General features: G+C 38.9%; 1 protein-coding gene across 1 annotated transcript in view; it reads left to right on the top strand.

Moving 5' to 3' along the window:
- Positions 1-7,678: 7,678 nt before the first annotated feature.
- The window catches only part of LOC118767828 (cilia- and flagella-associated protein 45-like), a 12,790-nt gene continuing 6,467 nt past the window's right edge, over positions 7,679-14,001 (top strand). Inside the window, exons 1-4 of the mRNA XM_036513097.1 lie at positions 7,679-7,994; positions 10,922-11,063; positions 12,590-12,745; positions 13,908-13,998. Of these exons, the coding sequence (XP_036368990.1) occupies positions 7,906-7,994; positions 10,922-11,063; positions 12,590-12,745; positions 13,908-13,998 (478 nt within the window). The 5' untranslated portion in view covers positions 7,679-7,905. The remainder of the gene's footprint in view (positions 7,995-10,921; positions 11,064-12,589; positions 12,746-13,907; positions 13,999-14,001) is intronic.

Raw genomic sequence — 14,001 nt, 5'->3', positions numbered from 1 at the left:
GCTAGAAAAAAACTGCCGTTCAAACCGAAAAGATCCTTAAGCTGTTTACCCACTTGGTCATTTTTCACTTATTAAATGTTTAAAAAGGTATGAGGTAGTCGTGAGATGTTCTAAAATTAATAGCTAAATAGGCCTTAAATCACGCACCCAGTGGTGTGCGTGAAGCAGAATTCCTTCATTAATTCATTCGTCTACAATTAGCAACAAGTGTAGTCACACGCAAAATGTCAGCTTCCAAATTTTGTTTTCTGATTGGGTAAAAATGATCGAACTTTAAACCTCTGTACCTTTTTTTTTTAAAAAAAGATTCCGGAAAAAAATGAATTAACCCATGAGATTCAAAGTGGAAAATTACATCGATACTCCAAATTTTAAAATTTTCTCTAAACTTTAAAATTACCACAGGGTTACTCAAACAGAAAAGGTCCGAAGATTTAGTGAAACTGGAGGTCCTAGTTAAACTACAACAGGAAGTGTCAGTTAAAACGCTACCGGAAGTTTTTGTGAAGCTACTACCGGAAGTTTTAGTTAAACTGAAACGTGATGTCTTACTTGAAACAGAACCAGAATTATGTTTTAAACACCACAAATCAGGTTTTTCGCTAACTAAAAGAAAAACGACACAAAGCGAAATATGAATTATAAAGACCCAATGAAGTCAGTACAAACATGCCATTCCCTCGCGAAACCTGGTACTATTCCTATCCACCCCTAATAAAACCCCTCTCCATAGAATTTTCCAAATTTACCGCAGAGACATCTCTCTTTCTCTTCTTTTTTTTTTACTTGTTTTAGTCATTTTGACTGCGGCCATGCTAGAGCACCGCCTTTGATCGAGCAACTCGACCCCGGGACTTATTCTTTTGTAAGCCCAGTACTTATTCTATCGGTCTCTTTTGCCAAACCGCTAAGTAACGGGGACATAAACACACCAGCATCGGTTGTCAAGCAATGCTAGGGGGACAAACACAGACACACAAACATACATATACATATATATACACGACGGGCTTCTTTCAGTTTCCGTCTACCAAATCCACTCACAAGGCTTTGGTCGGCCCGAGGCTATAGTAGAAGACACTTGCCCAAGGTGCCACGCAGTGGGACTGAACCCGGAACCATGTGGTTGGTAAACAAGCTACCTACCACACAGCCACTCCTGCACCTACGTGCTTATATCATTTATTATTTGGTGTTAATTACAGTAGAGCTGCAAGAATCGGTAATGTGATACTTGGTCATATAGAGGTTTTGAGTTCAAATATGGCCAATCGTCAGCTTTCTCTTCCATCTCCTTTTCTGATCATGTTAGAAATTATTATTATGAATAATAATGATAATTATAATAATAAATAATAATGGTTTCAAATTTTGCCACAAGAGAAGTAGTTTTGGGGGAAGGGGTTAAGTCGATTACATCGACCCCAGTGTTCAGCTGGTACTTATTTTATTTTCCCATGAAAGAGCGAAAGGCAAAGTTGACCTCGGCGGAATTTGAACTCAGAACGTAGCGGCGGACGAAATACTGCTAAGCATTTCACCTGGCGTGTTAACGATTCTGCCCTTCCTAACACCAACCACTCTGCAGAGTGGACTCAGTGGTTTTTTACGTGGCGTTAGCACAGGCGAGGTTAGTTTCGGCATGATTTTTTACAGCTGGATGCCCTTCCAAATGCCAACCACTTTATAGTGTGGACTGGATGCTTTTTACGTGAGAGCAGCACTGGTACGGTCACCGAATAACTCGTAAAGCGAGGAATTATGAGAGGGGAAGGGGCATTTGAAGAGGGGAACTTGTGTCAGAGGATGAACGGTTAGTGAGACAGAGAGACAGAGGCAGAAACATGTCTTGCTGTAACGGAGGGGCGGGGGGCATTAAATAAGATGATCCGGTTTCAAATGAGTACCGGGATTTGCGTTAGTTATTTGTCTCTCTTTACACTCTTTTACTCTTTTACTTGTTTCAGTCATTTGACTGCGGCCATGCTGGAGCACCGCCTTTAGTCGAGCAACTCGACCCCGGGACTTATTCTTTCGGTCTCTTTTGCCGAGCCGCTAAGTAACGGGGACATAAACACACCAGCATCGATTGTCAAGCAATGCTCAGGGGACAAACATAGATACACAAACACACACACGCATATATATATATATATATATATATATATATATATATATATATATACACATATATACGACGGGCTTCTTTCAGTTTCCGTCTACCAAATCCACTCACAAGGCTTGGCCGGTCCGAGGCTATAGTAGAAGACACTTGCCCAAGGTGCCACGCAGTGGGACTGAACCCGGAACCATGTGGTTGGTAAACAAGCTACTTACCACACAGCCACTCCTGTCTGTATCCATTTTGTTTTAGATAATTGCCAAACCATCTATTATAGCGATTATGCAAAAGGACGACACAAATATATAGTGCCTTCAAGGACGAATAACAAAAATAAAATTAAAAAGAAAAATAAAGATGAAAAGAACAATACGTAAACAAAAGGCAGAAGTAAAGCATAACAAAAGGTTTGTCGATTAATAGAAAAAGAAAAAAAACATTATCAAAGATAAAGAGGTTCGGTAAAGAGAAATGCAAGAAATCTTTATATATAAAAATGAAGTTGTGTGTGTATCTGTCTACTCCGATTTAGATTCCTAACCACATTTTGCGGTACAGTTTAACCAAAAGCAGGTATCTTATAGTCGTGATTCATATCGAGCCCTTCTGGGTATTAGCGCGCATCTACGATGAGTCTACGATTTAAAAAAAATTTACAATCATTTTTCCGCATTTTTAATGATTTTTTGCTCGGTTTATATAAGGGAAGTAACTCTCTAAAATGCTTATATAGTTATTTCCCTTACAAACCCGAGCAACGCCGGGCGATACTGCTAGTTATGGTTATAAATGTAAGGCCATTTAATTAGAAGATATCCTCCGAAGCAACGCCTTTTCCATTTTGTCTGCTGGGACCATGAGGCGGTTTGAATTACAGAAAAGCGCGGGAATGTAAGAATTTCGAAGCTTACTATACGAGTAATAAATTTATACAAACCCTCTTTATTATATACCGTGTCCCAACTAAGTTTAAAACAAGCCTAGTACGAGCGCTCATTTGGTCAATAAGGTGTTTGGTTTAGTGGTTAGAGCAGCGGACTCGTGGTCGAGGGATCGCGGGTTCGAATCTCAGACCGGGCGATGTGTGTGTGTTTTTAGGAGCGAAACACCTAAGCTCCACGCGGCTCCAGTAGAAGGTAATGGCGAACTTCTGCTGACTCTTTCGCCACAACTTACTAAATAGAGAAATTGGTAAAAAATAAAGAAATTGGCTGCAAAGCATGGAGTCTGAGAAAATTTGAAGAGAACATAATGAATGCGTTTGGAATGTGGGCGATTAGGAGATTGTTACGAGTCTCTAACAAGAACCATCGGACGAATGAATGGGCGTTACAACAAATAGGTGAAACATGACAACACCTGAACACTATTAAAGAACAAAATCTCATCTTTTATGGTTATTTTCGAGGAAGCAGATGTTTGGAAAGCATTATCATGGAAGGAAATACCTATTTCTTTACAACCCACAAGGGGCTAAACATAGAGGGGACAAACAAGGACAAACGGTTGTCAAGTAGTTGGGGGACAAACACACACACACACACATACACATATAAATATACTCACACACATATATACACACACGCGCACACACACACACACAAACATACATATATATACATACATACAGACGCTCATGCATATTTCCACACACACACGCATACACATACAGACTCCTGCACACACACACATATATATGATGGGCTTCCGCATAGTTTCCATCTACCAAATTCACTCTCAATTACTCAGAAAGCATTCATTGTTCTCGTGTGTGTATGGGTATGTGTGTCTGTGTGTATATGCGTGTGTGTGTGTTTGTATGTGTATGCATGTGTAAGTAATGATATGCATAAAATCTGGTCATCAATTTAAGTAGAGATTTCAAACTTAAAATCTTCAAAGCCACAGTCGAACCAATTCTACTATATGGTTCAGAAACCTGGACGTTATCAAAGAAGCTTGAGAGGCGGTTGGATGGAACCTACACTCGCCTCCTTATGAGAGCTCAAAATCTCTCGTGGAGGCGCCATCCAACTAAAATGCAAATATATGGGAAATTACCACCTGTGTCATCTCTTGTGAAGGGTAGGAGAGTCCAGTTTGCTGGACATTGTTGTAGAGCTGAAAACGAGGTAATTTCTACTCTTCTCTGGAAGCCATCTACTTGCGATACCAGAGGGCGCACGCTCTCCTACCCTGATGTAATCTCCAGGGATACAGGCATCCAGCAACAGGACCTCTGTAATGCTATGATTGACCGTGAGGTCTGGTGTAGCATGGTAAATTCCATTGTCTCGACCACGGTCGAACAATGATGATGATGATGTGTAAGCATACACGTTTGTGTATCTGTGTTCGTTTATGCACGTATGTGTGTATGCGTGCGTGTGTGCATGTGCATGTGAGTGAGCGAGCGTGTGTATATGTGTGTATGTGCGTGTGAGTGTGCGAGTGTGGGATCTTTTCGGTTTGAACGGCAGTTTTTAACATAATTTCTAGGTAACTAAACACTTTTAAACTTCGTGTACTGGTAGAATGTGTTTATAAAACATCTTTTTCTCTTGGCTTTCTTGAGAAAATTCTGTAGTTTGTAAGATATTTGTTGTTTTTTTTCTTCAATTTCTGCAATTTCAATCAATCAATGACGTCTATTGAGGTAAAAAAAAACATTCTGTGCCGTATGAATATGTCCCACGTTTAAGAAACAGATTGGGTTTATTTATATTTGTGAAGAAAAAAAGATACCCTTCCCTCCACCCCTAACCCTAACACAGATTGAAATGCAATAGATCGATACTAGGGTCATAATTATGGGTGACAATTTCATATGACACCGCTAGAAAAAAACTGCTGTTCAAACCGAAAAGATCCCGAGTGTGTGTGTGTGTGTGTGTGCATGTGTGTCTGTATGAGTATGCACATGTGTGCAACTCTTAAGTACCGAACTGGACTTATTAATTGTATATCTACTCTATGTGTATATGTGTACATCTGCTGTGTGTGTATAAATGTAAGTGTGTACGCGCGTGAATATGTATATGTGTGCGTGCGTGTTTGCGCGTGTGTGAGCAGACGTTTAACGTCTTCGGAATAACATAATCATTGTTTCCATAGCAACCTTTTTCAGAATTTCGAAACTGAATCAACGCAAATAGGTTGGTAAAAAGACATTTTTGAAAGATATATTCCTAATAATTATTTTAATGCTAATATTATTCTTAGGGTTTTATGCGGGGGTATATAGGGGTTACTGCATTGGTCCCCTCTATTAAAAATTTTTTCTGGTTTTGTAATTTACTCTCCCCTTTTTTTTAATGTTTTTTTTTTGCCGTCTAAACCATTCAGATTGCTTTATTTCTATTTCATCTTAGTTCGCAGACTTTTGTTCGGAACGCTCTGGGTCCTAGCCATTATTGTTTTTAATATAACACCCGGAATCTTTTCGGTTTGACCGGCAGTTTTTAAAAATAATTTCCACGTAACTAAACACTTTTAAACCTCGTATACTGGTAGAATGTGTTTATAAAACATTTTTTTCTATTGGTTTTAGCGAGAAAATTCTATAGTTTGTAAGATATTCGTTGTTTTTTTTTCTTCAATTTCTGCAATTTCAATCAATCACTGACGTCTATTGAGATAAAAAACATTCTGTGCCGTATGAATATGTCCCTCGTTTAAGAAACAGATTGGGTTTATTAACATTTGTGAAGGAAAAAGATACCCTTCCCTTCTAACTAACCCTAACCCTAAAACAGATTGCAATGCAATAGATCGATATTAGGGTCATAATTATGGGTGACAATTTCATATGACACCGCTAGAAAAAAACTGCCGTTCAAACCGAAAAGATTCCACCCGTTTTTTGAGACGGGAATTATGGTAAAAGTGTTTCGGAAAAGGGAACAAAATTTGTGAATGTGTCGTGGTGGTTATGGTCAGAAAAATGTAAAATTAATTGAATTTCTTGACAAAAAAAAAAAAAAAATTTCAACAGAACTGGGCGGTTGCTTCCAGTCACCCAATACCGAATGTCCGCCGGTCAGATATTACACTCCCCGGATCTTTTCGGTTTGAACGGCAGTTTTTCTAGCGGTGTCATATGAAATTGTCACCCATAATTATAACCCTAGTATCGATCTATTGCATTTCAATCTGTTTTAGGGTTTTAGTAAGGTTTGGTTAGGTTTAGGGGTGGGGGAAGGGTATCTTTTTTTCTTCACAAATGTAAATAAACCCAATCTGTTTCTTAAACGAGGGACATATTCATACGGCACAGAATGTTTATAACCTCAATAGACGTCAGTGATTGGTTGAAATTGCAGAAATTGAAGAAAAAAACAACAAATATCTTACCAACTATAGAATTTTCTCACTAAAGCCAAGAGAAAAAGATGTTTCATAAACACATTCTACCAGTATACGATGTTTAAAAGTGTTTAGTTACGTGGAAATTATTTTTAAAAACTGCCGGTCAAACCGAAAAGACCCCACTTCCGTCATTCTGGTTTCCAATTCCGGATGTCGGCTTTGCCTTCAATTCAGAATAAATTTCCAGTGGAATGCCGGGGTCGGTGATATCAACTAACAACTCTTTCCCATCAATTTGCTCCCATTGAGCCTAAACTAGAAATTATAAAAAGGCGAAATCTTGCTGGCAGAATCGTTAGTGCGTCAGACAAAATGCTTAACTTAATTTAATTTTCCCCCGTTTCTTTACATTCAGAGTTCGAATTCCACTTAGGTCGACTTTGCCTTTCATTCTTTCGGGATTCATAGATCGAGGTTGATGTAATCGGCTACCCACCCCTGCTCCTATCCCAAATTTCAGTCCTTTTGCTTATTTTACAAAGAATTATTATAGTATTGCTTGAAAAGGGCACCAATCACAACGCTTTGGTCAGTCCGAGGTTATTGTAAAAGATACTCGCCCAAGCTGCCACGGAGCCCGGAACCATGTGAAGCGAGCTTCTTACCACACGGCCACACCTGTGCCTATATATATACTCTTTTACTCTTTTACTTGTTTCAGTCATTTGACTGTGGCCATGCTGGAGCACCACCTTTTAGTCGAGCAAATCGACCCCAGGACTTATTCTTTGTAAGCCTAGTACTTATTCTATCGATCTCGTTTTCCGAACCACTAAGTTACGGGCACGTAAACACACCAGCATCGGTTGTCAAGCGATGTTGGGGGGACAAACACAGACACACAAACATATACACATACATATATATACATATATACGACGGGCTTCTTTTCAGTTTCCGTCTACCAAATCCACTCACAAGGCTTTGGTCGACCCGAGGCTATAGTAGAAGACACTTTGCCCAAGGTGGCCCGCAGTGGGACTGAACCCGGAACCATGTGGTTCGTAAGCAAGCTACTTACCACACAGACACTCCTGCGCCTATGAATATAGACTCTTTATTCAGGATTATCTTTTTTGCGGTTTTAAAATTCTTTTGTTTCTTCTCTTTATTTTTTTTTGTACAGAGCTATGACGAACAAAGAAAGATATCGCTAGTAGAATCATACAATATATGTATATATACATATATGTATACATATACGAATATATATACATACATACAAATATTTATATAAACGAAGAAAAACAAACAAGATCAGAGTCAAGAAGTATTGGAAGAATGTAAAAGAAACCGAAAATTAAATAAAACCACCGGTGGGATTCTTTTCATTGTACCATTCCATTCTGAACTGAAGTAATCATCTTTTAAACCCAGGTCGTCGCCAGAGGTGTGAAACCGTTTTTTCTCTCAAAATGTTAGAACAAATGGGCAAGAAAAAAAGAAAAAAACAACAGAGGGAGATGATTCGCTTAATTAGCAATAATTACATTCGGGATATGATGTAAGCCTTTTATTTATTTATTTAGTTATTTATTTCATATTTTGTTTTGTTATTGTCTTATACTATCGATGTTGCGCCCTGCGTTCAAGTTCCGCCGAGATCAATTTGGCCTTAACGCGTTTCTAGGGCGACAAAATAAAGTACCAGTCAAATACTAGGGTCGGTGTAATCGACTAGCCTCTCTATCCTAAAATTTCCGGTCTCATTCCTTTAGTAGAAAGAATCATTAGACTATTCTTCTTCTTCTTCTTCTTCTTCTTCTTCTTCCTCTTCTTATTGAGTGAGAGAGCAGTGCATGCACTCAAAGTGACACTGGGGTAAAATATACAAAGCTCGGTATACCCATCATGACTACCCGTCTGATAAGGGCACACCAGGCACATGCATCACAACCATATGTGCGCGACATGGTGATCTCATATCAAGATAAACAGCACATCCCGCTCAAAAGGTCCCTGAATAAGGATTGTTTAAGGATGTTGAACGAAACACCCATGTTTCCAGAGGTGAAATATTCAAACTCCAAAGAATCCCTCACAACACACGGTTATGATGCTCCCCAACTACTTCTGCTCGTGGTCAGAGATGCACATATCGTCAGCCACTAAGGGACATGGTCAACTGGTTAAGGTCAAACAACTGACAAGCAAATCTGTGGTATTGAGCAGAATATTTGCTGTAACCCATCTTTTATACCAAGACAAAACAATGTACATGATAACACTTCCAATCAGTTAAGATCAGAAGCCATGAGAGCCACTGCCTGGTACTGCATCAGGGCATTTATTATTATTATTATTATTATTATTATTATCATCATCATTATTATCATATGGGGTTTTTAGCACAGTCGTTAGCACGCCGGACGAAATACTTGGTGGATTTCGTCCGTCTTCACGTTCTGAGTTAAAATTCTGCTGAGGTCAGTTTTGCCATTCATCCTTTGGTGGCGGATAAAATAAGTACCAGTTGAACACTGGGGTCGAAATAAGCAATTTACTCCCTCCCCCGAAATACCTGTCCTTCAGTCAAAAATTGACACAATTTCTTTTCTTTTTCTCTTTCAATTCTATCTCCTTTTCTTGCCGAGTGTCTTCCCGACACCTAGGACAAAGAGACTCACTGTATACTCTGAGCGGCCATTAAAATATAACCCATTAGGATGCTGCAAAATGAAAAAAAATAGATGGGCGGTGATCGTTCTCACATCGACACTGCTCTTCTCAATACATGTGACGTTCTCATTAAAACAATATTTTGCACTTCGCGCATGGATAGTAAACCAGGGATCATTCTCAAATCATTTTCAGTTCCTTTTTTTATCATTCCAAGTGTTTCTGCAACCACTGCTATTGTAACCGCCTTCAGATGCCAAGATATTATCATTACAAGAAATACTCATGTCGATCGATAAACAGAATTTATAGTTTTGGTCTTTCACAACAATATCCGTTCTTTTTTTTTTTTAGCTTTGATGGTTCTGTTTGTATGTACTGGAAAGTCACATCTAATAGCTACATTTTCTCCCTCAGTTACAGCCCCAGTGTGGTACTTATGTCATTTTTCAACAGTTTTAAGCTACTCCATTTTCCAAACACACTGACATGTTTGTTCCTTCTCGAGCCATGGCTGGCTCATAAGGGCCGGTTTCCCGGTTTCCTTGGTGTATAAATTCCCCACCTGGACGGGACGCCGGTCCGTCGCAGGTGAGCTGCAAGATGCAGGAGAAAAGAGTGAGAGAAAGTTGTGGCGAATGAGTCAGCAGAAGTTCGCCATTACCTTCTGCCGGAGCTGCGTGGAGCTTAGGTGCTTCGCTCATAAACACACATTGTCCGGTCTGAGATTCGAACCCGCGATCCTTCGGCCGCGAGTCCGCTGCTCTTACCACTAGGCCATGTGCCTCCACACACTGACTTGAGAGTTTCTGGTCAATGAACTTTGATCCCGAGCAGCTAAGATGAAGCCTTCGCTCTCTGACATCATTTTCAAGCACTGTAGGTGGTTTTGTGTTCCCACCAGTTTTTATCGTGGGGCAGGTCCAGGTTTTTGCAAATTACCCAGTAAATATATTGTGCTGCTCTATCTTGCCTGTTGAGATACTCTGTAGGCGCAAGAAGACTGCACTTGGGGACAACATGATCAATGGTTTCATTTTATTGTTGATATAAACAACATGTTGAGTCACTGCCGTTCTTTAATATGTTGGCCTGGTAGTTCCTTATAGGTAGACATTGGTCTTGGGCTGCTATTATTATTCAAGTTTCACTAGAAAAGGAAGATGAGAGTAGAGAGGAAAGTGATGTCACGTAGCAAGTTTATTGAAAGGTGGGTGAATGCCGCAGGAATGGCCAGTATGAACGGACCAATTCTGAGGATACACCTGTGATATAAAAAGGTAATATAAAAGGAGAAAGGGGCTCTCTACCCTCCTTTTGACCAGGCTCCCGTGGCTTTTATGAATTTTTCCACGAGTAACCCTTCGAAGCGCCTCCCCCTGTTGGGAGTTTTAATTATTACATATTTTCGCTGTTATTTCATATTTTTACACGGATTTTTTTCAAACGGACAAAACCCTTTGTAACTTTCGTCCTGTATTTTGTCTCCACATGTTTAAACTGATTTTTGCTAGCCCTTGTGGTCAATAAACGAATTAATTATTATTATTATTATTATTATTATTATTATTATTATTATTATTATTCTATGTTTGACTTTTGCTCTATATTTGTACAAGTTGGCTCCAAGTCTCACCCAGAGACCTCAAGAGACAACAGGTTGGAAGTTCGTGATGTTGTTATGCGTCGTGTGCCATATATTTGGTTTTGTATTTAGTGTTGTACTAGTGAATGCCTAAAAAAAAAACGAAAATTATGTTTGTTTTAATTATTATTATTATTATTATTATTGTTGTTATTATTATTATTCAGTATTCCTAGACAACATGTTGAACGTCCTGCTATCACTCTGGACTGCGCGGAATATGAGCGAATCAAGGAGAACAGTAGGAACATGGCCGAAAAACTGAAGGCCGAAGGGGAGAGGCTGGTGAAAGAGCAAGAACAGAAGCTGGTGAGATTGATTTCACAACACACACACACGCAAGCACACGAAAGCACATACACACACACACGAAAGCACATACACACACATGCACGCACACGCACATTCACAGATGCGCACATACCCACACACATATTTTCAATATCCTTCCACAAAGCCTCAGAGACCTGCACAGGCATTTTCAAAACAAAACTGGACCGTCTTCTGTCTAGAATTCCAGACGAGCTCTACCCCAAGGCAAGAAACACAGATGAGGGTAGCAACGTCAAACTCCCTCATTTACCAAATTCCACATATCAGAGGAGGTTCAGTGAAAGTGTAGCAAAGCAAACGGTGGTGCCCCAGCATGGCCGCAGTCCTCGGATTGAAACTAAAAAAATATACAGTATATAAATATATATAGTAAATCCCCCACCCAAAAAAAACGAAGAACAAACAAGAAAAAACAACAACGTGAGGATGTGGTAGATGCAAAGTATTAGCAGGAGAGAAAGGTGGTTTTACGTTTCGAGCAAAGCTCTTCGTCAGAAACAGGAGACGGAGGAAAGTCCAAAAGAAAAGGACGATCCACATGTGATACATTTTGAAATATATATATTTTATCTTGGCTACCGAATAATTGTCACATATTATTTTACAGATAAATTCCTCTATTTACATAATATTGAGGTCTCTTTCTTTCTTTTGTTATCTTACCGTTTTTAACCAATATATATATATATATATATATATATATATATATATATATATATATCTATCTATCTATCTATCTAGGTATCAATTTAGAGGGGTTTAATACCTCAAGAGATAATTATTCCAGAGTCGCTCCTTTGTTACCTATTTAATACCAGCGTAAACCACGAGTTTCCCATTGTTACTATATCCATTTTCTTCTATACATACATACACACACACATATATATATATATATATATATATATATATATGATAACGATATAATAAATATATAAAATATATGCATATATACATACATATGTGTACATACTTACATATGTGTACATACTTACATCTACATGCATATATACATGCATATATATATATATATATATTATATATATATATATATATATATATATATATATGAGTACAGGACACCACAAATAAACGTAGAACACAACGAGAAACGAAAACATAAAATCAAACAAGCAAACGGACTTTTTTTAACAACGAAAAAACAAGGAAACGGACTTTTTTAAACAACGAAAAAACAGAGTACAGGACAAACAATACAAGGAAAATTCCCCTTCATCAGCTGCCCCTGGTTCGACTCAATGCGTGTTTCGAAGGTAAGGGCAGAACACGGCCAGGCCGAAGCAGTCCTTCCTGCAAAAGGAATTAAGTAAAATTCTTTTGCAGAGGGGTAAAACAAGTGACAAGAACAGGATGTAAAAGCAATACAAATGAAGAAAAAACAGTAGAAAAAATAGTATATATATAAGTGCGTGTGTGTGTGTGTGTGTGTGTAATTGATCTAATTTAATTTGATTTACTTTAATTCAATCTTTGTTAATTAGTCCGGGGTTGCGGAGCGAAAGAAACACTTGCAGAAATGTCAGATCAAGACAGACTACGACTTGGGGGATGTCAGTGAAAATAAGGCGAGTTCCATATTGGCTGAAGCTAATCAAAGAATTTTTGAAAGAGACATGGAAATCAAAATCTTCAATGAGGTGAGCGGAAGCCATTTTGCCTTTTACTGTATATATGTATTTGTGTGTATGTATGTGCGTGTGTGCGTGGTTAGTGTTTCTGTGTGTGTGTCAGTGTGTGTGCGTGTCAGTGTGTGTGTGTGTGTGTGTGTGTGTGTGTCAGTGTATGTGTGTGTCAGTGTCAGTGTGTGTCAGTGTCAGTGTGTGTGCGTCAATGTGAGTATGTGTGGGTGAGAGAGAGAGAGACAGTATGTGTGTGTGTGTGCGTGTAAGTGTGTGTATTAGTGTGTTTGTGTGTGTGTCAGTGTATGTCAGTGTATGTGTGTCAGTGTATGCGTGTGTCAGTGTATGTGTGTGTCAGTGTATGTGTGTGTCAGTGTGTGTCAGTGCGTGTGCGTCAATGTGAGTATGTGTGGGTGAGAGAGAGAGAGGAGAGAGAGAGAGAGAGAGAGAGAGAGAGAGTGTGTGTGTGTGTTCCTGTCCTGACACCGTGTGACACTTGTAAATGAGCGTCACCGTCATATAAGCGGGGATTTTGTTTTGGTGATTGATTGAATCACAGTAATTGTCTGATGATATTATTGGGTGTTGATGACTATTTTTGACTCTTTTGAATATTTTTTGATTACTATAGTAGTAGTAGTAGTAGTAGCAGTAGTAGCAGCAGCAGCAGCAGCAGCAGCAGCCACAGCAGTAGCAGGTGTTGTTGCTGTTATTTAACTGTTTGGTCAACCATCACTAAGCAGACGTCTTACACCACATTTGTTTGACTAAAGGCGGTGCTCCAGTATGGCCACAGTCAAGATGACTGAAACAATATAAAGAAAAGAATAATTTTTTTCTTTTTTTAAAAAACTAGCAGTATCGCCCGGCGTTGCTCGGGTTTATAAGGGAAATAACTATATAAGCATTTTTAGAGTGTTACTTCCCTTATTACTTTCCTGAGCAAAAATCATTAAAAATGCGGAAAAATGATGGTAATTTTTTTTTAAATCGCAGACTCATCGTAGACGCGTGCCAATACCCAGAAGGGCTCGATATGAATGACGACTATAAGATACCCGCTTTTGATTAAACTGCACCGCAAAATGTGGGAGTAGTTATGAATCTAAATCGTAGGAGACAGAGTCTCACACACACAACTTCAATTTTATATATAAAGATATTTTGTCTCGTTTTGCAGTTAATCGAGGACGCCAAATCTCACGCCACTCACGATCTTCAGGTAAAAGAGAAACACACTATCGAACAACACAATGTAGCAGAAGACAAACGCT

This window comes from Octopus sinensis, linkage group LG24 (genome assembly GCF_006345805.1).
Source record: "Octopus sinensis linkage group LG24, ASM634580v1, whole genome shotgun sequence".
In the NCBI taxonomy this organism is placed as follows: domain Eukaryota; kingdom Metazoa; phylum Mollusca; class Cephalopoda; order Octopoda; family Octopodidae; genus Octopus; species Octopus sinensis.
This window is presented reverse-complemented; position numbering and strand designations above follow the sequence as displayed.